The following is a 16,403-nucleotide window of genomic DNA, read 5'->3' as shown; positions in this document are numbered from 1 at the left end:
AACAGGGGATGGCTGATTCCCTAACACTGAATCTTTAAAACAAGAAGCAGGGATTGGAAGGAGATGGAAAAGGTGGGCAGAGAATCTGAGCTCATTCCCTGACCATTCTTTCTGTCTCTGTGGCCTCTCCTCATTTTTTTTTTCTCTTCTCAATCTCGTTTTGCCCCACAGATCAGGTGGAGGAGAAGGTTTTTGACCTGGCAGGCAGAGGTCACCACACGAGGAGCAGGGCAGGGAGACTTTGAAAAGAGCAGCTCAAGCTCAGTCTGAAATCCCAAAAGAGGAGATTAATCCTGTGACAGTCCTGGATCAAAATGCTACATTCCCCCAAATTTGGGGATAATTGGTTCTCCAAGTGTTACTCAAATTGCTGAATAAAAACCAAATCCAAAGCTGATGAAAATCACCCCCCAGAAATGCAGTGACAGCTCCTTGTCATTGTCAGCCCATAAATGGGCATTCTCCACACACCAGACAAAGAATTTCCCCCCAAACCTGAATGAATAAACATTAAATTAGCTCTTTTTTTGTCACTTAGAAACCACATTCTATGAGGATTTTCCAGCTGTGGTTTTAGGATGCTAATTTAATTAGGGTAGGAACTCATGCCCTGCCTTGGAAATGAAAGCTGCAGCTTTATGAAGAGTGATGGTTGTCAGAGAGCTCTTCTTAAAATTCCCTTCTCATTTTCTGAACTTCACTGGAGACCAAAGTGGCATTTTTTTATCTGCACGAGATCTGCTTGGAATATCCCTGGGGCTTTCCCTTGACAAGAGACCCTGCTGGGAATGCAAACTGCAAGAACACCCCAAGGAACCCCAAACCCTGGCCAGGAGCCACCCTATTGTTTGGGGGAGGTGGGGACAGAAAACAAGGAGGGAGAGAAAACATAGGCTGTGGTGACGATGCTTTGTAAACTGAAAAACAGACACAAATCCAAGGATTTCTTGAAATGCCAGCCCAGGGGTCAGGTTGGTAAATCCCTGCCTCAGCCTCAGCCCAAATCCTTCAGGAAATCTGGATGCCAAAGGGCAAATGCTGGGATTAGAAATGTGTTCATGGCAATGATGAAGATCAAAGCAAAGGGGTCTTTGCAAAGAAAAGAAATTCCCCATTTTCTAGCTCTCCTGGAATAGATGGTGGGCTGCTTTGCACTTAGGAACTGAGTCCCAGGGGTGGTTTTGGGTAATTCCATGTTTTCTGCTGGTTCTCTCACTCATCCTCTGGAGGAGACACCCACCCACTTGGGGTCTGCCCTTGGCTGCTCCAGGGAATTGGGATGGGCAGGGTTAATCTGAATTAACTCCAGCACTGAACAATCAGAGCTCACACCAGCACACCCACAAACAAGCAGAACACACCTTAAAAAGGATAACATGAAAAAAAAAACCCAAACACCTTGGAATTCTGATGGAGGACTGAAAGCCAGCAAAAAGCTTCTCTCCTTTTCTCAGACCCATAAAAAAGGGGTCCCAGGAAGTGAACACTTGCAGGATCCTATCAAATTCCCTGGGTCTGGAAGTGTTGTTGTTTCTCTTGCAGCTCAGGAGAATTTGGTGATTGGTGTCCCCAAATCAAGATTTTAACCCTCAGAAGCCTCTCCCCAATTTGCCTTTCCAAGGCTGCAGCACCTCTGTCAATAATTGTGGCCGTTCCTGCCTCCCAAATTAAACTCCTGAGTTGGGAGCTCCCAGTGCTTTTTCCAAGGTCCTTCTCTGTCCCTCCTGGTGTTTCCCAAACTTGCCAGTGGGATCTGGGGTTTCTACAAGCTCTGCCTACAGGAATTTGCTCTCTGGGAGCTCTTTTCCCATCATTTTGCTTCTCCCATCAAACACACTTCAGGGTGAACCACAAAAAACTCCACTCCCATGGCCTGGAGGAAGCTGAGACCCTCCCCAGGTGGCTTCTGGAGGCCACCAAACCCAGAGCTGTCCCCAGGCCCCAAAGGCACTTCTGTCCCCAATGGAGCACCCTGGGCATGAGGAATTTTGGGGGCTTACCTGGGGCAGGGCTTGCACCACCGTGTCCAGCAGAGCTCTCATGCCCGTGGCCATTTTCAGCAGTTTCAGCACTGAAATGAGGAGCAAATCCTGCTCAGCAGGGCTGGGGGGAAATTGCAGGGAAAATCCAGGAGGGAAATCAAGGTTCAGGTCTGCCAGGGAGGGTTTAAATCTCCCTTAATGCTGTTTGGACACGTGGGGAGTTCTCTGCTGAAAACCAGGATCTCCCTGATCCCAGCAGGGCTGAACATCCCCCTGTCAGTCCCAAGGGGAATGCATTCCCACTGCCAGGGGGTTCTGGGATTTTGGGAAGGAATTCCTCCCTGGGAGGGTGGAAAGGGGCTGAAATAGAATTCCCAGAGAAGCTGGGGCTGCCCCTGCATCCCTGGAGTGTCCAAGGCCAGGCTGGGATGGTGGAAGGTGTCCCTGGCCATGGCAGGGCTGGAATGGGATGGGCTTTAAGGTCCCTTCCAACCCAAACCATCCTGAAATTCTATGAAAATGGACAAAAACCTACAAGAACCCCAACGTGCCCAGGCAGGAAAATGGGAGGCACTTCACCAGTGAAGAGCATCTTCCCAAGCCCATATTTCCATCACTTCCCACCCTGCTCTGGACTCGGATAAAAGCTCAGTGATCCCAGGCTGGAATCAGAAGCCAGCCCCAGATGAAAACCCCATGGAAGCCCCCAGCTGGTCTCTGAGCTGCCATCCCATGTTCCCCACTGGAAATGAACCAGCAGCGCTGGAAGGACAAACATCCAAAGGATTTCCTGGGGAGCCCAGAGCAGGACCCACCTCTGGCTATCCTGAGCACCCTCATGATGCGGATGATGGTGGGGTTGATGGGAAGGGCAGCGTTCATCTCGATCTCCTCCAGAGTGATCCCCACAATGGACAGCAGGACTATGGCCAAGTCCAGCTGGTTCCACCTGCACAGGCAGGAAGGACAAACACAATTCAAATTAGACATATTTTATGTTAATGACAGGCACCAGCAAATCCCAAATGCATCTCTGTCGGATTAAGTTAATTATCTAAAATTACTCCTATTGAGTTTAAATAGAATATAGCTTCTATAGTTCTATTTACCCAAAGTATTTAGGTTTTTTTAATAAAACCATCCTTTAAAACTTAATTTTTATTTCTATTTTTCTCTCAACAATATCTATCTTATTCTATAATATTTCTAATCTCAAAGTTCATATACAAATATATATTTGTATACATACAAATATACAAATATATAAAGTTTGTATATATACAAACTTTATATACAAAGTTTATATACAAATATAGTTTACTATATAAAGTTTCTATTAAGTTTTTAAAATCTTCTACAAATTTATTTCCCACACATCTCCTCATTCTCATCTGGGCCTGTGATTTTTAGGTGGTACAAAACCAGCTCAGAGCAGCTGGCACAGACACCTTCGAGCTACAAAATCTGGGAGGTGACTGGGAGCTGACTGGGAAGTGTTTCTGACCTCTAAGCTGAGCTGCTCAGGCCTGGTGGAAAGGGAAATCCTGGGGGAAAAGATGCATCTGGAATTTGGGGGAGATTTCCTGAATTCCTTCTGCAAAGCACCGCCAGCACTTCTCAGGATTTTCAGCTCTTACACTACAAAGTTTGCACCCACTGAGAGCCAGCCCTGGGCTCTTCCTGTGTCACCACAGTGCTGCTACACCTCCCCAGAATCTGGCTCTGAAATTGGGTCAGTCCAGCCCTGAATCCCAAATCCGCAGGGGTCCAAAATGCTCTCACCTGTCCTTAAAAAACCTCCGGAAACCAAAGGCCACCAGCTTGAGCAGCGCCTCGAACACAAAGACGATGGTGAACACGTAGTTGCAGTACTTGAGGGCTTCATCCAGGGACTGGAAAGACAGATCCCAGTTAGGCCAGCCCAGTTATCCCTTCCTAGACCCCCATGGAGGGATTGGCAAGGAGCAGGGTGAGAGGAGCACAGAAATTTCAGGAATAAAGTCATAAAGGCTTGCGGAGCTCACTAAATCACCCAGCAGAACTCAAATAAAGGCTTAGCCCCTGAGTCAAACAAAACCCTCCAAAGCACTGAGATTAGTTCTGCTAAAAATGTCAGGTTCAAGCTCAGTGCACAAATTGTTCAGTCTGGGCCAGACAGGAAAAAATTCCCCCCTTCCCCATCTCCTGAAGATTCCTTGGTCTGAAGTGCCCAGCCTTGGGGAGAAGAAAAGCCTTGATGGATCATTCCTGATTCCAGCCCTGGGGACAAAGGCTTTGCTTAAAAAGCTGAGGAAAATAAATAAACCTTGGAGATGGATGAAACCTTTCCTTGTTGAAAAATGGGGCATCTCCAGAGCTGGGCAAAGCGTGTCCATATTTGGTGCAGTGCTCCCGCTGTCCCCGGAGCCGCCCTCGGAAGTCAGGAATCCACAGTGTTTATACTTGGGCATGATGAGTGTTTATAATGGATTTCATTGGAGCTGGGGGCCAACAATAGCAAAGGAATCTTGTGGGGAATCTTAAAATAGACAAGCTGAAGTGGGGGGGAGCAGCTCTTGGGGTGGGGAGGGATTGGGGAACAGGAGGGAGGGAAGGGGGGTTTAGTTTAGTGTAGGGCAGGACTCTGAATTTCCAATAAAAAGTGGGAATTGTGAGCATCAAACCGGACAAAAATGGAAATAAATGTGACAGAGGAGGCTGCAGGAAACCCCAGGGCACAGGAAAGCTCTTTTTGTCCCCTCTGTGTGATGCCTGGCTTTGCTGACCCCACACACAGTGAGGTCACCAGGGCATGCCCTGGTTTTTGGGAATGGGAGCTGGGAGTTTCTTAGGTGTTGGCAACAATCCCTATTTTTGTACCAGTACCTGAAATAAAATGGCAGCTTAAAAAACACAGGACAATTTCCTGTTCCATCCAAAGCCTGAGCCTGACTTCTGCCATCGTTTGGGACCGTTTGCATTTGGATTTACAACTCTGTGTTAAGTGAACATAAACCAAGAGTAAATAAAACCTAACCTGGATAAAAAACATTTCCATGGAATTACCCTGGTGTAAAACACACACACACACACACGTTACCCCCTGGCTCAGCATCCAGGAGGCATTTGCAGGTTGCCATGCAATGTTGGAAAAGTAAATGCTGAGCCAGAGCTTCATAAATGATAACGAAATGGAAAATTTATAGATGGAAAATGTATAAATTGATATAAATTTATCTATCAGCCCCTCTGATTTATGTCAAAGGTGTTCTGAGGGGAGAATGATTTTATAATACATTAAAAAAGTGAGGATTGTACTTTTAAATTCAGTTTATTCAGAATTCATTGAGGAAAAGAACACTCTGCATGCTGTAGCTCTGAGTTTATATCTGTTAATGGAATGTTCTAAAACTCTGGACTGTTTTCCACTGTGAGGCTCAGTCAGGTTTGGGATCAGGGCAGGAAATATTTAGATTGGTCTTTTCCTGGTAAAAGCTTAATTCACTCTCCATTAGCTGGGTTTTTTTACCCAAAGCAGGGAAATGGAGGTTTTGCCTGAGGCAGTGACTCCCGAATGGCAGAGCTGGATCAGAGTGCTGAGGTTCCCCAAAAACTGGGGATGCCTTTTTGGGGCTACCTAAAAACAGAGGCTGGACAAAATTAGGGGATAAAAAGTGTTTCTATTTATTGAAGGGCCTTCAGGTACCTTTAGGGCTGACAAAGGCTACACTCAAAAATGGACCACAGGTCAGGGGTTTTGACACTTCTATGAGTCTGGGCCATTTGCATATTGGGGGTTAATCTGCCAATTACTGCTCCAGGTAATGAAGTCATTTTCCTCAAGTTTCTTGCCCCCAACTCACTTTTGTTTACATTTCTGGGCCCTGAGCCAGTGAGGTGTCCTTGATTTCCAGGCCTGGAGAGGAATTGTTGTGTCTGCCCAAAATGGGAAAGCAGCAGCTCACGCTGCACATGGAGTTTAGAGTTCTAAAGAACTTCAGCATTACAAATACATGGAAAACATAAAAACTAAAACCTTAAAACATTGCTGGGAGTGTCCCCATGGCCAATTTCCTTCCAGGGGAGCCTGCTGGGTGCAGCTCCTACCTTGGGCTGGTTGTAGTGCTACACTAGAGCTTGGAGTTCTACACTAAAGAACTGCAGCATTACAAATACATGTAAAACATAAAATCTAAAACGTCTAAAAATCTAAACCATCTAAAATCTAAACCCTAAAACATCACTGGGAGTGTCCCTATGGCAAATTTCCTCCCAAGGCAGCCCTGCTGGGGGCAGCTCCTACCTTGGGCTGGCTGTAGTGCTACACTAGAGTTCTACACTAAAGAACTGCAGCATTACAAATTCATGGAACACATAAAATCTGAAACATCTAAAAATCTAAAAAATCTAAACCATCTAAAATCTAAAACCTAGAACATTGCTGGGAGTGTCCCCATGGCAAATTTCCTCCCAAGGCAGCCCTGCTGGGGGCAGCTCCTACCTTGGGCTGGCTGTAGTGCTACACTAGAGCTTGGAGCTCTACACTAAAGAACTGCAGCATTCCAAATATGTGAAAAACATAAAATCTAAAATATCTAAAAATCTAAACCATCTAAAATCTAAAACCTAAAACATCACTGGGAGTGTCCCCATGGCCAATTTCCTCCCAGGGGAGCCCGGTTGGGTGCAGCTCCTACCTTGGGCTGGCTGTAGCGCTACACCAGAGTTCTACACTGAAGAACTGCAGCATTACAAACACATTAAAACCATAAAATCTAAACCCTAAAACATCACTGGGAGTGTCCCCATGGCCAGTTTCCTCCCAAGGCAGCCCTGCTGGGGGCGGCTCCTACCTTGGGCTGGTTGTAGTGCTCCATGGACATGGTGATGACGTTGACACCGATGATGAAGGTGATGAAGAGGTCCAGGTAGTGGCTGGTGCACAGGCTGTGGATGTACCTCCTGGCCGGGGAGTAGTCGGCGTAGTAGGGCCTGCGCTGGGCCTCTGTGGGGACACAGGGGACAGCCATGAGCCCAGGGGGCTGCAGGGCTGCTGGCCACCAGCACGGGGCCTGGAGTCACTCCCAGCTGGACACAGGGTGGGGAACAAAGGTGGGCAAACCATGGGGAGTGGCTGAGTGATTCCTGTGTGAGCCCTGTAGTTCCTGTGATCCCCGACTGATTCCTGTGTAATTCCTGAGTGATCCCTGAGTGATCCCTGTGCTATCCCTGTGTGACCCCTGTGGGATCTCTGTGTAATTTCTGAGTGATCCCTGTGTTATCCCTGTGTAATTTCTGAGTGATTCCTGTGTGATCCCTGTGTAATTCCTGTGTGATTCTTGTGTTGTCCCTGTGTGACCCCTGTGGGATCTCTGTGTGATCCCTGAGTGATCCCTGATTGATTCTTGTGTAATTCGTGAGATTCCTGAGTGATTCCTGAAATATTCCTGTGTGATACCTGAGCGATCCCTGATTCTTGTGTAATTTCTGAGTGATCCCTGATTGATTCCTGAGTGATCCCTGATTGATCCCTGTGTAATTCTTGAGTGATCCCTGAGTGATTCCTGAGTAATCCCTGAGTGATTCCTGAAATATTCCTGTGTGATCCCTGAGTGATCCCTGTATAATTTTTGAGTGATCCCTGACTCATTCTGCTCCCACCACAGCCCAGTGGGGTTTTTGGGGTGAGCAGCCTCTGGTGCCAGCCAGGTCTTTCCCCCTGTCCCTCAGTCTCCTCCTGGCATGGGCAGCAGGGGAGGAGCAGGATGGACACAGGACTCAAAGCCAAGGGAAAAGCTTCAAACCCAGCAAAGCTGGGGCAGCGCTCGTCTCTCTCAGTCCTGCAGGTGCCAGGAATATCCCAGCTGGGAGGAGAACATGCCCCGAGCTCCAGAAGGTTTTTTGGGGCCTTTGGGAGGTTTAAGGAAAAGCAGCAGGGCATTCCTGAGGGATGGGAGCACACAGGACACAGCCACAAAGCGCTTGGCTCTGCCAGGACAACCAGCACAAGCTCCTCTGGAAAAAGAAATGTACATTTATATTTATAAAATAGGTAATTAAACAATATATCTGGGGCTCAGGGCATGGCTGCATCTCAAACTATTCACATGAATTTTATATCTCTGCCTCTGGCTGGGATTCCTCCTTTTTTTCTCTTCAAAATGTGGAAATTTCTGCCTGTGACCAAATTGCTGGGAGCGTTCCAAGGAGGGTGTTTGGACCCCAGGACTGCATTTACTGCCTGTGCCTCTCTCCAATGAAAGTGTGACCACAGGGATGGCTGTGGGCACTCAAATTCCTTTCAAACTGCAGCAATGTAAATATTCTGAGTTTACACAAGGCCAAGGCAGCATTACTGTGGATTTCACAAGTGGGAGAGACACTGAGGTCACGCCGAGTCAGAGCAGGATAGTTCCTCACAGAGAGGAGATTTTACAAATATTTCAGCAAGTTCAGCTTTTAATGCATGAAGAGCTCAGAAAAAGTTGCTTCACCTTGACAATAAGGAGGGGAATCAGTTCAGAAGCACTCAGTGCCCTCCTGAAATCCATCTCCCACTCCTCTCATCCTGCTAATACCTTTCAGATGGAAGGACTCTTGAAATGTGGGAGGTTTTTTGGTATTTTTTTTTTGGGTGCAACCAATTCCAGATCAGAATCCAAACCCTTAAAATTAATTGGATAAAGGGAAACAGAATCTGCAGCTCCCTTTCAACTACATTTTTTTTTTCTGGTAGTTAAAAGTACAGTGGAGGCATTTGAAAAACATTTCCTTCTGACCAGGGTCACCAAGGCTTTTGTTTTTGCTCTGCTAAGGGGTGTGGAAAAACAAGATGAAAGCAACAAGAGTTGTTTTTGAATACATTTTTTTTTCTGTTGCTTTCATGTGTCTTAATCCTACGAGTCATCTTGGACTGCTGGGGCTGTCTGTGCTACTGAGCTCAGCCTGCCTGAAAAATAATAATAAAAACATTGCAGTATAATATTTATTTCAGCCTGTACAATGTGCTTTCATGTGTTTTCAGGATTACAACATCCTTGTCCTTTTTTTTTTATTATTATTTTTAGGGAAATGTCTTCTTGGGAGTGCTGATAACTCCTTGGGAGGTCTGAGAACGGCCTTAATAGTTAAATGTTATATTAAGGGACTATTTATTAATGCTGAATGGTTGATTAATGGATTCCAGGAGATGAGCTGGCACACATACGGAAAAGAGGTTGTAGGTGGTTTTAACCACCCCTCACCTGCCCAAATGCCCGATTTATTCACCATTCAGCAAAAGATCAGGTGTTTATTCTGTTTTATCAACTAATCACAGAAGGAGAATCACAAGAAGACATTTTCCACTGCCAGGCACTGAGCTGAAAACCTCCTCAGTTCTCTGGCAGCATCAGAGCTCCTCCTGCCCATGGGCTGGAGAGGAAAACCCCAGGAGGAAGCAGCAGACCCAGAGGTGGCTCTGTCCCACAGCACAGAGGGGTCCCACAGGTCTCTCTCAGCCCTGCCCAAATTCCTGCTGGGAAAACTCAGGACAGGCTTAACCCGAGGGAGCTGCAGGTGCAGCCTGGCTCCTCTGGGATGCACACAGCCCAAAGGCAGAGCAAGGGACAGGGAACGAGCTCCAGCACGGGGAAACATCCAAGGAGAGCTGGCAGGGAGGTGACAGAGGTGACAATAACCACATGCAGCAGGGCCGTGCTCGGGGGGACCCCATGCAGTGTCCACTCCAGGAGATGCTGCCCGTGCCAGGCTGGCAGAGGGAGCTGGGATGGGCCCAGAGGGAGCAGGGATGAGCACAAGGATGTGTCCAAGGATGTGCCCCGGGAGGGCAGGAATGTGCCTGGAGGGATGTGCCCGGAGGGAGCCAGGATGTGCCCAGAGAGCAGGAATGTGCCCAGGGATGAGCACAGGAATGTGCCCAGAGGGAGCTGGAGGATGTGCCCAGGGATAAGCTGGGATGTGCCTGGAAGGAGCAGGATGAGCCCAGGGATGTGCCCAGGGATGAGCCCAGAGGGAGCTGGGATGTGCCTGGAGGGAGCCAGGATGTGCCCAAGGAGTTGGGATGTCCCTGGAGGGAGCTGGGATGTCCCTGGAGGGAGCCGGGATGTGCCCAGGGATGAGCCCAGGGATGTGGCAGGGATGCCTTCCACCATCCCAGGCTGCTCCAAGCCCCATCCTGCCTGGGCACGTTGGGGTTCTTGTAGGTTTTTGTCCATTTTCATAGAATTTCAGGATGGTTTGGGTTGAAAGGGAGCTTAAAGCCCATCCCATTCCAGCCCTGCCATGGGCAGGGACACCTTCCACCATCCCAGCCTGGCCTTGGACACTTCCAGGGATCCAGGGACAGCCCCAGCTTCTCTGGGAATTCTATTTCAGCCCCTTTCTACCCTCCCAGGGAGGAATTCCTTCCCAAAATCCCAGAACCCTCTGGCAGTGGGCATGCATTCCCCTTGTCCTGGCACTCCACGCTCTGTAAATGCTCTCTCTCCATCAAACACAGCCAAGTTTCCCTTCAGCTGCTGGTTTGAACTGGTGGAAGGGCAGGAGGGAAGAAAAGCAACCATCAAACAGATGAAAAAAGGAAAATCCCAGCCTTTCCTCCCCCTGCTTTTAGATGCTGGCTAATACTTGAATCTCACCTCTCTGCAGAGTATTTCAACTTTGCTTGTGGTTCTGCTGACATGGAAATTAATGAAGCCCCGTCCTCCCCTGGCTTAAAAGCATTTTTAGTTGGCATTACAATTCCCAGCTCCAGCTCCTCCATTACAATGCTCTGCATGAAACATTAGAAAGCCCTAATGGGGTTATTCATGCCTGGAACAGAGCAGCTCTGTACCTGCAGCTGCCTGGAAAAACAAGCACCAGGGTTTGAGAATTCCCTGCTTGCAAACTCTGAACCCTCAAGGATACAGCACCCAGAATTTCAGTTCCAGCTCAAGTGATTCTGCTGGACACAGAGAGGGTTGTTTAAATTCAAAGATCACCATGTGCCACCCTCTAGAGAAAGCTTTGCAGTCACTGCTTTGAAAGGCACCTCTGCTGGGGCTTAAAATTTCCCTCATCCTTCCACAGTTCCCAGCTCTGGTGGGAAAAACCTTGGAGGAACAGATTTGTGGCCACTCTCCTCTCACAGAGCTGTAATCAGGAAAAAGTATTTCTGAATTCTCAATTTTTGGGGTCTTCCTGAAGGGACACCACTGAAAGGCAGCCTGCTCCCAGCTAGAGCTGGGATCCCCAGCTTTCCCAGCTTTTCCTGCTCTGCTTTCTGCCCCCAGTGTCACCCAGACCCTCCTGCAGCCCCTGAAGGCCAGGGCTGAGCTGGCAGCAGATCCAGGAGGGCTGGGTTTGGATCCCACAGCCAGAGCAGATCAAGCTGCTCCACGTGTTTTTAATGAAAACCTTTAATCTGAGGAGGCTGCTTTGGGTCTGTGTCTTCTGAGAAGCTCATTAAAAGGCTGAGAGCAGCAGGATTGTTAAATTACACTTGCATGGAATGGATGGAGCAGGGACAGCATCAGGAAAAATATTCTGGTTTATCTTGATTTTTTTTTTCCCCTTCATATAAAAAAGTTCACTGAGCTTTTAAAACCACATCAAATGCATTTCTCAGTGTCCTCATCCCCTGCCCTCTTGCTCTCCTTGAGCAGAGTGAACCTGCTGCCAATCCCTGCAGCAAAGTGGCCCTCAGATGGGAAAGGAGAAATGTTTTGGAAAGATCTGAGGTAGTGACAGCACAGAATGGGGCTCAGAGGGACCTTTCTGCTGAAAAATCACCCCAAAGCAGGTGATGCCTCCCCATCCCACCTGAGAAGGAGCTGGGTCCTGCTGCAGGGCTGAGTCCTCCATGGAGAAATCCCTCAAGGTGCCAGGCTCCAGATCCTGGATCCAGCCTGGGATTGGTGCCTAAGACCACTCATCTGAGGTTTAACCCACTCCAGGGCTGTGTTCTTCATGAAACAATTCCTCTGCTGTGTTCCCAGACACCAAATCCTGGATCCAGCCTGGGATTGGTATCCAGGATCACCCAGCTGAGGTTTAACCCATTCCCAGAGTTGTATTTTCCACAGAACAATCCTCTGCCAGGCTCCAAATCCTGGACCCAGCCTGGGATTGGTACCCAGATCACCCAGCTGAGGTTTATCCCATTCCCAGAGTTGTATTTTCCACAGACAATCCCTCTGCCAAGCCCCAGATCCTGGATCCAGCCTGGGATTGGTACCCAGATCACCCAGCTGAGGTTTAACTCATTCCCAGAGTTGTATTTTCCACAGAACAATCCTCTGCCAGGTCCTAAATCCTGGACCCAGCCTAGGATTGGCACCCAGATCACCCAGCTGAGCTTTAACCCATTCCCAGCCTGGCACAGCTCCGTGGTGCATTTTTGTGTGTGCAGGAAGGGACAGATCCCCCAGCCCTCAATCCCCAGGGGACACCACAGACAGGGGACAGGACACACAGACAAGGTGCCAGGCAGACAGCAAGCCCAGAGGGTGCATTTGTGGTCTAGGCTGGATTTTCCTCCTGCTAAAACACAAATCCTTCCTCCTCTCCTGCTCTGCCCAGCGCTGGGAATGCTGACTGAGGAAAAGGAAGGGATCTCTGCCAGCCTCCCCACATTCCTCCCTCCTCTCCCTGGGGTGACCAGGCTGCTCCACAGGGGTGACACAGAGTGCTGGGACACATGGAAGCAGTGGAAGGGGACACATGGAAGCAGAGGAAGCTGCCAGCTGCTGCCACCATGCAGATCCCACAGCTCCACGAGCACACACACACTGCCCACAGCCACAGCTCGCATCTTTCTGAGTCTGCCATGGTTTTTTTTCACCGAATCCATTAGTCACCTAAACCACCCAGGAGGTTCAAACCTCTCCCAGCTGAAACAAAAATACATCCCTTGAAATGGAAACAGCAATTTCCCAAAAGTGCAGCAGGTATTTGGGTTCACCTTGTTAACAGCTCCAGTTTGGATGCCAAGCTGTCCTTGCAGGTAGAGCCAGACATTTTCAGGGAACCTTCTGGAAGCCCAGCACATGGCCAAATATTTCACTTCTCAGCTGCTCTATTGACTTGATCCCCTTCCAGAAATCTGTCCTCCTCCCTGTGTGCTCTCCATGAAATGTTACAAGGCTCATCTGTGCAATGGCTGGGCTGAAATAGCTCCTTGGAGGTGGTGGATAAAGAGGGACAATGTCACAGTGTCCATCACTTTGACAGGGACTGGCTCTTTCTGTGTCTGAGCTGTGGAGTCACAGCCAGGCTTTAATAAGATTTATTTCCTAATCAGGAACTGAGCTGTGCCTCCATACCTGTGCCCCTGTTCTCTCAAAGGATGCTTAAAATTGCTTTTTTTTTTTAAATTTCATATAAACTTTGAGTTTATCTGAATGTCTTTTAGGTCAGGACATTGCAGGACATTGGGGTAAAAGCTGCACAAGGAGGACCCCTGGGACCCTAAAACTGATTCTCCTCCCTGTGCTGGAAATGCTGCCTTCAGTATTTCCACCCTCACGCTCCCAAAGCTAAATGGGAAAAGGGACAGAAAATTGCATTTGAACTCTTGGAAATCTCTGGAGAGACTCAGTGTCTGAGCTGGATTTCATTTTGAGCCAGGCACTGAACTCACAACTGGCTAAAATCAAAAGGGCTTGGCCCTCCCTGCGGTGTCATTGAGGTCCTGTGGGGACAGCAGTGCCACCATTTAGTGCTGAGGTGTCCCCTGGCTCCACCAAGGAGCACCAGGCGAGCAGGAGAGGGGCTGTGAGGGACACAGCTCCTGCCCCAGGCCTGGAGGGAAGCAGGGAATGGGATGGGATTTCTCCCAGCACAGCCTGTGCTGTGTCCCTGGAGCTGGGCTGCTTTTCCAGCTGGAAATGGATATCCATGGCTTGATGTGTGGGACACCAGCAATTTGTCACAATATTTGGTCCTTCCAGGAGAATGACACGGCCAGGCAGAGTCACAGCACTGCTGCAAGCAGACAGGGCCAGCAAAGCTCAGCCTTACCTCTGACTAAGCTCAGCTTTGATCTCAGCGGCCAAGCCAGGTTTGCTCACTCCTCAAAAATGCCTGGCAGGCTCTCCCTGCTCACTGAAACTTCTGGGAAAGCTGGGGCTGCTTTCCTGGCAGATTTCCTGGGAATACCCTCCCAGGGGCAGCCTGCCCAGGGGAGGTGGGAATGGGCAGGTTTGGGGCAGGAAAGGAGCACAGGCTCAGGTGGGTTTAGGGTTTGATGGTCCCTATGAGATCCACTGAGAAGGAAATTTTGGCTAAAGGCCTTTTTTAGCTGAAGACCTTTTTTGGCTAAAGGCCTTTTTTGGCTAAAGGCCCTGCCCCTGGCCAGTGTTCCAAGGACAAAACGAGTCCCAGGACTGAGTTCCAGCCTGGGATGGGACGAGCATCTCCTGTCACGGACATGTTCCCAAGAGGAATCCTCCCTGCAGCCCCACCCTGGGGCTCCCTGCTGTCCCCAGGCTCTGTCCATGCCCCCATGCAGTGTCTGTGGCATGCGGGGCCATGCTCCAGGACTCCCAAACAGCATCAGCACTGGTTCAGCTGAGAAAAGAATCCCCAAACCAAAGCCCACCACCATCCTCAGGTGCAGGCGGTGCGTTAAGGCACGGGGGAGCCTGGGAGTGGCCTCCAGGCACAGGGGGAGCAGGGAAACTGTTCACCCCTGTCCCTCGGTGCTTGGGACAGTGTGGCCTTGCCAGGAGGACTCTGCTGGAGGAGCATTTGCCCCCCAGCCAAGTGAAAAGGTGACATTTCCCACCAGGACAATCCCAAGGTGTCACCAACCAGCCCGAGCCTTAAGGCACCGCCAAAGAGGTAACGAAACAACACAACCTCGTGAACCCAAAGAACAAAACAAAAAAAAACCACAACCCCAAAACTAAAAGGAAATCTTGCTTTGGGAGCAGGCAGGGCTCAGAAAGATTTTGGTTTGTAAGGCACTCTACCGACCAGACAGGTACATCTCCTTACTCCTGCGCTTTTTCTCCAGGCGCCGCAGCCGCTTCTCCTCCCGGCGCCGCGCCTCCTCCGCCTCCTGGTGCTGCCGGCACTTGTGGAAGTTCTCCACCACCACCCCCACGAACATGTTGAGCACGAAGAAGCTGACGATGAGCAGGAAGGAGATGAAGTAGAGCAGCATCCAAGGGTTGTGGTTCTGGATGGGCTGGGGGAGGGAGGGAAAAACGAGGGAGAAGCGGCACAGAGCGGGTGGGTTGAGTCAGTTTTTTTGGAGCAGTAAGTTGTGTGGGGAGCAGGGGAGCACTGGGAGGAGGATTTTCCCTAAGTATTTTCCTCCCATTCACCTTCTCACTGACTAAAATTTTACAGTTTGGTACAAAGCCCACCCAAAACTGCCTTACGGGATTTGATTATTTTGGTATTTATTTCACACAGCTTCAGCTAAATCGCAGTGGATGAGAATCATCCCACCAGCAAGATTGTTTCAGCTAAAGATAGGCTCCAGATTTTTAATTTTTTCAGATGTGGGCTCCTGCTTAATGTTTCTCAGTTGTTACCAGATCCTCAGAAGTGGGGGAAATGAAGTCCAAAGTGTTACTGTGGCTCTGGGTGGGTCCTACTCATGCGAGACTCGACTTCCCACGGAAAATGCCATAAAACTCACAAACTGAATGCCTTTCCCACAACATTCCTGGTGGTTTCCCATCCTCAAGCACCCTCATTCTAATTCATTCTACATCCCCTCATGTAGGACAGGCCAGAGCTTGTCCTACATGGGAAGCAGCCATGGAAAAGCAACTCCAAAAACTGGAAAACTGGCAGCTCAATGAGCAAAAGGAACCTCAAGGAGGTTCTACAGCTCTGCTGCTTCCTGGGATTTCAAAAACCCTGGAGTGCCCAGGCCTGAGGCTGGAGAGAGGAGCACAGGTGGGCTCTGCAGGACAGGTACCTGTTGGTCAATGCCCACGGCATCCAGCCCGTCGTACATGATGTTCACCCAGCCGTCCTTGGAGGAGAGGACAAACAGGGACATCAGGGCCTGCAAAATGGACAGAAGGGGTTGGTCTTGCCTTTCAGCCCCCAGAGAAGGAGCTCCCAACTCCTCCTATGGCCTGGCCTGCTTTTCAGCCATGTGAAGCACTTCATTTTCTTCATTTGCAAAGGGAAGAGCAAGAAATCTAGAGAATAAGAGGGATTGCATCCCAAAGTAGTGGCTTTGGGACAACACTCCTAAAGCCAAGGAATTGTATGACTATAGCAAGAGATCAAGAATTGATCTGATCCATATTTATGCATTTAGGGTAAAAGACAGAGATTCCTAGATAAAGTCATAGAATGACCAAGGATGGAAAAGCCCTCAAAGATCACCGAGTGCAAACATGAACCCACTGGTAGATGATTGCAAGATCAGTTTTGGAAACTTCCTATGATGGAGGCTCCACACCCTCCTGAAGCCACACATTTCAAGTGTCC

General features: G+C 49.1%; 1 protein-coding gene across 1 annotated transcript in view; it reads right to left on the bottom strand.

Moving 5' to 3' along the window:
- LOC118692511 (voltage-dependent T-type calcium channel subunit alpha-1H) overlaps positions 1–16,403 on the bottom strand; it is a 111,204-nt gene that overhangs the window by 16,439 nt on the left and 78,362 nt on the right. The window contains 6 exon segments of the mRNA XM_036392387.1: positions 2,001–2,071; positions 2,798–2,931; positions 3,765–3,874; positions 6,815–6,966; positions 14,922–15,135; positions 15,880–15,969. Of these exon segments, the coding sequence (XP_036248280.1) occupies positions 2,001–2,071; positions 2,798–2,931; positions 3,765–3,874; positions 6,815–6,966; positions 14,922–15,135; positions 15,880–15,969 (771 nt within the window).

This window comes from Molothrus ater, chromosome 16, assembly GCF_012460135.2.
Source record: "Molothrus ater isolate BHLD 08-10-18 breed brown headed cowbird chromosome 16, BPBGC_Mater_1.1, whole genome shotgun sequence".
NCBI classification, from domain to species: Eukaryota; Metazoa; Chordata; class Aves; order Passeriformes; family Icteridae; genus Molothrus; species Molothrus ater.
This window is presented reverse-complemented; position numbering and strand designations above follow the sequence as displayed.